The sequence below is a fragment of the Plectropomus leopardus genome, unplaced genomic scaffold (assembly GCF_008729295.1).
Source record: "Plectropomus leopardus isolate mb unplaced genomic scaffold, YSFRI_Pleo_2.0 unplaced_scaffold4785, whole genome shotgun sequence".
NCBI lineage: Eukaryota > Metazoa > Chordata > Actinopteri > Perciformes > Serranidae > Plectropomus > Plectropomus leopardus.
This window is the reverse complement of record NW_024652499.1, coordinates 3,043-10,746: the sequence shown is the minus strand read 5'-3', so window position 1 is coordinate 10,746 and position 7,704 is coordinate 3,043. Positions and strand designations below refer to the sequence as shown.

The 7,704-nt window shown below is 36.5% G+C and overlaps 1 protein-coding gene across 1 annotated transcript; it reads left to right on the top strand.

The window, feature by feature from the left end:
- Positions 1-650: 650 nt before the first annotated feature.
- Positions 651-7,142, top strand: LOC121939409 (dynactin subunit 1-like; the record flags this gene model as incomplete). Its single annotated transcript, XM_042482425.1, has 2 exons — positions 651-1,202; positions 6,891-7,142. Coding segments are annotated over exons 1-2 (285 nt in total), but the record flags the coding sequence as incomplete, so codon positions are not given.
- Between the last annotated feature and the right edge of the window lie 562 nt (positions 7,143-7,704).

Genomic DNA, 7,704 nt, shown 5'->3' with positions numbered 1-7,704 from the left:
CCCCCCTTTTCCCTTAGGGAAAAACAACCGTTGAGAAATATCTCACATATCACAAGAAATTACTTAAAGGTAACAAGTAAATGATGTGAAATTTAGTTTTTTAAAAAGGGGTGGATTTTTAGAAAATTCTCCAGAAAAACAGGAAAAAATTGCCCAGAAAAATGTATATATTTTTTGTGTGCTTATTTTCATATGATTTTCTTGTAACTTTTTTGGCATTTTGCAGATAATCTGCGTTTTATTTTAATGATTGCCGATACAATTAATTCATTAGAAAGTGCAGAGTAGCATGGGAGAAACTTTTGCTTTGTAAAACCTTGGGCAGCTAGTTATTTTTTTCATTTTTTGGATTACAATTTTCCCCTGACTTTATAAAAAAAAAAAGTTGCAGGGAACTCGCTGTATATGATGTTGAAAGATTCAGTTTTGATTAAATATTTGCTAAAGAAATTCAAACAAAGGTTTGTGTTGAAGTTTGTTATATTCAAAATTCTAAATATTAACAGAAAGATTTTTATTTTTATTGTAAATGCATATCGGTTCCAAATATCAGTTATCAGTTTACTAATAATCGGTATCGGCCCTGAAAAAAACAATACCGGTCGACCCCTCGTTAAAAAGACCCCAATATCTCTGCATCACGTCAGATTAGGAGGACATGCGTGGGAATATCGACCGTCAGGTTTATTTTGAGCAGCTTTAAAGGTGCACATTTGCAGGCTTTAGGACCCAGCTCGGCGGTCTGGGCCTAAGCCGCCCTCCCTCCTGCAGGAGCCAGCAGACACTAGCGCAGCGCTCAGCTGATGCACTCACAGCAGACAGGACCTGGATGTTTTTTCCCCCTCTCTTCCTCGCTCGCCTGTTTTCCGCCGCTTCATTCAATCGGAGGGGTGGATCATCCACCGTCTGCCCCTCAGAAACTTTCTGACGGAGCCAAAAAAAAAGAAAAGCTCCCGCCGGGTTTCCTCTGGCAGCAGCAGAGAGAGAGAGGAGGGACGGGGAGTTTGGAGAGCTGTGAGGATCAGGAGAGCGATGGTGTGATTCTGTGAAGAGAAAGAGAGACGCTCCGGCAGCATCACCGACCCCCCCACGCCCCGCTCGCAGACCCCCTTCTGTCTGGCTCTCCTGAATAACGCTCGAGACAGGCGCTTTGGGGACGACCAGGAAACATGTCACAGACTCGGAGGAACACGTACACCCGGGTGAGTGTGCGAGGTGTTTATGCGTCCCGGTGAGGTGGCCACACCGGGGTGTTTTAAGTTCTGATTGGTGCGCCATTGTTTCTATCACGTCTGATCAATTTGTTTCACTCCTGTCGATTTGTGCGTTGAATAGAAAGGGTTTCTAATCCGTTTGGGCGCTGCATTCCTCTGTCTGTGTTGTCACCTCTTTGTTTCGGCTCAGATGCCCCTCCGGGTTCAACGCCGCCGCCGGGATGTTGAGGCTCTCTGTGACGACTCTGTAAAGTGGGAGATAGAGACGTATGACAGGCAGGTGACGGGACCGTGAGGGTTTTTGTTATCATCAGACGCTGGAGCCCCGTTAGACTTCCTGTTTGTCATCCGTCTCTGAGTCAGGAAGCTTTCCTGTCACCATGAGGGATGACATCAGTGTTCAAACAGCCATAAAAAACCCTCACTTATCAAAAACCAGTGCTTCGATTTTATACTTTGTGTTTCAGCCGGAGGGAGAAAGGTCGCAATCTATTTACCACTTACAATCTGAGAATATTGTGTTGATTTTTTCCAAAAATGTAGGAAGAAGGAAACAGGCACCTTGACATAAATGGCAAAAAAAATGAGCAGTAAAACGTTACAAAAAAAATTACCTGAAAAAAGGCAGAAATAAAAAATTAAAATAATAAAAGAAATTTTAAAGGAAAAAAGGGGGGAAATTCTGGACATTCCTCCCTATTTTTAATTTTTTTTTTTCCTATTTTATGATCAAATCCAAAATCTCTCTGCAGCTAATTTTCAAGTCAATTTCTTGTCACCTTTTACTTTTTTTTTAAATTAATTTTTCTTTTTTCTACAATTTCAGGACATTTTTTGCCAAGTTGTCTTTCATGTGTGTTCAAGTGATGTCAAACCAATTTTCTCAGGTCCCAGAGGTTTAAATGCTTGTGAGAGGAGTCAGCAAAACTGATGTCAATCCTGTTTCTAAAGGGTTAAAATCATGTGCATGACATCATTTTGGTAGCTTACTTTTTTTGGTGAAAACAAAGCAACACTGTCCGATACCTGCTGAGAGTTACAGCGCATTAAAAGAGTCTGTATCACTGTTGTCGTCTCCTCGCAGCGTTTCAGTTGTTGTGAGCTTGCGTGTTTAAGAGTAGAGCGGCACTAAATAATTCAGCGCGCCCTCCTCGGGTCGTCTCTGCCTCCAGCACATGGCGAGCAGGTCACAGCAGCAACTGAGCAACGACTGCAGGCTTCGCTGCAGAATAGTTAGAGGAACAAAAGCAGCCCATTTATGATTTTTTTAACACGAATGTGAATTATGAAGCTCAATGGGTGTTTGATTGCAGATGGTCTGCAGGTGCATGTGAGTCGCGTCGTCTCCCTGAAACATTTCAAACCAAAGATTCCTGCTGCTGTTATGAATCTGAAGAGAGCTGATGGATTTTAAGAGACGTTACAGCTGCAATGAAAAAGCTGAGTTCTTGTTTGTGACGTAGAAAACGCTTGACAAAGACTCAAGGATGCATGCACTGCACACAGCCAGTCATGATGTCTCTCTTCTTTCCATGAATCATAAGACAATCAGACTTAAAATCTGACACTGCACCAAAAAATATGAATGCATCATAATTTATGATTTTGCTGATCATTGACATATCCCAGACAAAAATCCTCTTTCAGCCAATTTTAGGAAACAAATACTTTTGTTCTTTTGTTTTTTTGTTTTGTTTTGTTTTGTTTTTCATTCAAAAAAGATAGTGGTGTCATGTTAAAAACTGGTAATTTAAAGGGTCAAAATTTGGAAAATTAACTGGAATATAACATTATTTAAAAAATGAAATAATAATAATAATAGATTAATACTTTTTATTGCAGTTTTTGTCCGCCAAGGTTCCAAGAGGGAGTTTTTTTTTGATACTGCACAAAAAAATAATGAAAATGCATCAAAATGAAAGCTGTTGCTAATCATTGACTTGTCAATCAAATTCCACTTAACATTTAGTAATAGAAACATTTACAAAATCAAAATAAAAAACAACGGTGGAATTATGTTATGGCATTTAAAGGCTTAAAATTCTGAGAATAACAAATATTTTTATATTGTGATTAGGACTGATAAAAGTTACAAAATTACATTTAATGTCATTTTTACTGCATTTTTTGAGTTTTGCTTTTTTTTTTTCAAATCTGATACTATACACACAAATGCTTTAAATCAATGTTGATGCTAACCATTGACATGTCCCAGATTGAAAAAATAAAAAATCCAATAAGCATTTAGTATAATTCAATTTTTCTTTTTTTCATAAAAAACACCTGTGTCATTATGTAAACAAACTGGCATTTAAGGGGTTAAAATTCTGAAAATTAAGCAATATTAAGTAATTTTGAGTAGGACTGAAGTTGGTCAAAAGATTGAAGTCAGTGAAAGTGGAAATTAATATTTGTAAATGTTATTTTTATGTCAGTTTTCAATGCAGACATACTCCCCAAGGTACCTGAGGGAGTTTTCTTTTTTTTAAAAATCTGACACTACACAGAAAATAAAAATGCATAAAAATCAATGTTGGAGCTAATCACTGTCCCACGCTGTAAAAAGATAAAAAATAAAAAATTCCACTGAGCATACAGTGTTTAAAAAATCAATTTGTTTCCATAAAATACAGCAGTGGCATTTTGTAAACAAACTGGCATTTAAAGAGTTAAAATTCTGATAATAAATACATATTTGGTAGTTTTGATCAGTGAAAGTGGAAAATAATAATTAAAAATAAATAAATAAATAGAAATAAACCATGACAGTTCAGGGTTTGTCATAGTTGCGGCTACATAGCTGAATATCTCAGCTGTGATATTTAAACATTTGTCTGATTTTATATGTGAGCAGTAAGAAAGTGGAGATGATGAGCTTCTTCTTTTTTCATGTTATTGTCAGAAAAAAAAAGTTTGGATATATTTTTGAAGAAACTCTTTTGCTTCAAAAAGTTTTGCTTCATATACACGATGTCTGTGTTTCACCAGTAAATCTGTAGTTCTGCGTCTGTGGTTAAAAATGTAAATCATTCAGAAATGCCTCTTAAGAAGCGACATCGTCTTTGAGCTTAAAGAGCAGTGAAACAAAACTCTGGTCACAGACCACATTCCTGCAGTAAGCTTAGATCTAATGCTCACGTCTTTTACTGTATGGACGGCCGAGTCTTAAAGGGGAACTTTGGTGTTTTTCCACCTAAACACTATTTTTTCATGTTTTTCTGACTCAGTGATTAATAGGAAAAAAACGTCTGTCCACTAAATGTTTTTTTTTGTTTTTTTTGTCACTGACAGGATCAGAATTTTATACTAAGTTTCTGAAAACATTATGGAAAAAATCCTACAGAGAAAAACCTTTTTCATGAACCTGCAGGGCCTGATTTAATATTACGCACACTCATATTGCTCTGTGCACAAAATGCACTTTTCAAAATCAAGCTTTAAAAAATGTGATACATTAATATTATTTTCTTGTTTCATTGAGTTAATTTTTAACAAACATCAGTCCCAGTCATAAATATCAAATATTCCTTAATTTTCAGAATTTTAAACCTTTAAATGCCAGGTTTTTGTCATGATGCCACCGTGTTTTTAGATGAAAAAATATACAAAAAATAAATTATTTTCAATATACTACATGCTGAGTTTTTTTTTTTTTTTTGATGATCACAGCCTGGGACATGTCAGTGATCAGCAGCAACATTTATTTTTAAGACTCTAAACTATTAATAATCAGTATCAGACTTAAATAGCCAACAAAATCCAAGTAACTTTTTATTAATAATGATAAAATTTGGAAGTTATTAACAAGCTAACACTTGCGCTGTGTTCAGATGCCTCTAACAAGCTATTTAACCCTTTGAAACCTTCACAAATTTGTTTGATTTCTTTCAAAAACATGGGAAAAAAGGCAATGACCAACAATGAAAAATGTTCAAAACATATTTATTATCATTATAATTATATATTTAAAATTACATTAAAGACTTTTTTTGTTTAAATATATTTTTAAAATTTTCAGCACTTTTTTTTGGGTCATTTTCTTTTGTGTTTTTCTTTTTTTGTGCTTATTTTTGGGTAATTTAATGTCACTTTTGACTAAATTGTTGCCATGTTTTGGGCCATGAGTTTTTGAGTTGCTCATGGTCTTGTCCCCATGTTTTTGAAAAAAAATCAAACCAATTTGTTCAGTTTTCGAAGGGTTAATCAGTGGACACGTGTTAAATAATGCTGCTTTTATCGTACAAAGAACTGCAGCATGACCTCAGAAACCTGCAGTGGATGAGACAGATGACAGACTTCAGTGTGTGTGTGTGTGTGTGTGTGTGTGTGTGTGTGTCTGTGTGTGTGTGTCTGTGTGTGTGTGTGTGTTGTGGTTTGCTGTCCTGCAGTGTGTTGAACCTTTACACTAACCGTCGGCTCAAAGACGCTGCGTGTTTACAGTAATCTGAAGGAGAGCAGGTTCTCTTCAGAGTAATAATATCTGCTGCGCTCGGTTCTGCTGAGTCACCAGCAGTTCTGGGACATCACACTGCAAATTGGGTTATGCAGGATTATTTGATTACAAAATATTGCTGCGCCACGTTGAGACGTTTTACCGTGCGGTTTGTTCTCCACACATCAGAGCTGCGGCGCTTCATGAAATCTCAGGTGATTGTTGCCATGGAATTATCACAAAAGCAGGAAAAACAAGAGCGGAGCTGTTTTGCATTGACATTTAGAGCGAGCAGGACGAGGCCTGTGTGGTCCTGCACGGCTCAGAGGCTCAGAGAGACTCTCAAGCTACTTTCTGTTACGTGTTTTCATTCAGAAGTCACGTAAAAGATCCGTTTAATGCAGATGTGCACCAGCAGCACGTGATGCTTCGCCCTGTAGTCATGCGTGTACTTTAACCTGCTCTCTGAGGCATGTAGACATATGTGTGTTTTGCATGTCAAAAAATTTTTGTCAAAAAATGTGATAACACATTAATTAGGGGTCGATATATTATCGCACTATAATATCAGGGACGATATTTGGCATTTTGCTGATTTTCTGTGCTGCCGTTGTATTTTAATGATCACTGATAAAATTAATTAAAAAATGAAAAAAATAAGTGTCACCATCGGAGGAACTCTCACTTTGTAAAACCTCAGGGAACTATTTTTAGTTTACAGTTTCACCTGACTTTCTAAAAAGTTGCTGGGAACTTGCTGTATTTGATGTTGAAAGTTTCAGTTTTGATTCAATGTTTGTCAAAGGCATTTAAACAAAGTTTTGTGTTGGTGTTTGTTATATTCTAAATAGTAAATTTATTTAGAAAAAAAGAAAGAAAATTTGTAAATGCAGATCGGCTCCATATCTCAATTATCAGTGTCATTAAAAATTAATAATCTGTATCGGCATTGGACCTAAAAAAATCAATATTGGTCACCCTAATATAAACATACACACACACACACACACACACACACACACACACACACATATATGTATATATGGCATTAAAAGAAAATACTCAATACCTCAAATTCATACTAGTACTTGAGTATATGTAGATGTCACACATAGCAAACCTACACTGACGTGTATTTTTAGTGGATTTCCTCTTTAAATGCACAAATTAAAAAGCCTTCAACAGTGTTGACATGAGCACGACTTCCTGTTTTTGCAGCTTGCGTGTTTTCTTGTCCCACCCAGACCACCAGCAGCGGCAGCAGCAGGATGAGCTCGGACGGGGGCGGGCGGCCCGTCAAAGTGGGCTCCCTGGTGGAGGTGATCGGGAAGGGGCAGCGCGGCACGGTGGCCTACATCGGAAACACGCTGTTTGCCTCCGGGAAATGGGTTGGAGTCATCCTGGACGAGGCCAAGGGCAAGAACGACGGCACGGTGCAGGGCAAACGCTACTTCACCTGCGAGGAGAACCACGGCATCTTTGTGAGGCAGTCGCAGGTAAAACAGAAATATTTAACCCTTTTAAACCAGAGCAAATGGGCTTGATTACTTAAAAAAATGGAAAATAAGCAACAAAAAATTGAGAAGAAATTAGTAAAAACTACAAGAAAATTACTTTAAAATAGTTTTAAAAAAAACACAAAAAATAAAAAGGAAATGATCTGGCAAAAGTGCTTAAAATTGCTTAAAAAACAGTTCTGTAACAATTTGAAACATAATTTTATTATTCAAAAAATATTTTTTCTCTACAATAACAGAGTAAAGAGATAAGATATATAAGGCAAAATTAATAACTGAATTATTTAAAATTTTTAAAATCGTCACCATTAAATAGCACTTTTTTACTTTTTTTTACTTTGTTTTTTTCCTCCTTTTCTTTCCTTTTTCTTTTTTTTCCTCAAAAAACTTTTTTAAAAATGTATTATTGTTGTTTTTTTAATCTTTACGTGTGTGTGTATGTGTGTATCTCTGTATGTGTGCACACATATAGTCTGTGTAAACATAGGCATATGTGTGTATGCATGTTTGTATTACTGACTGCCGTTTTGTTAATTTACAT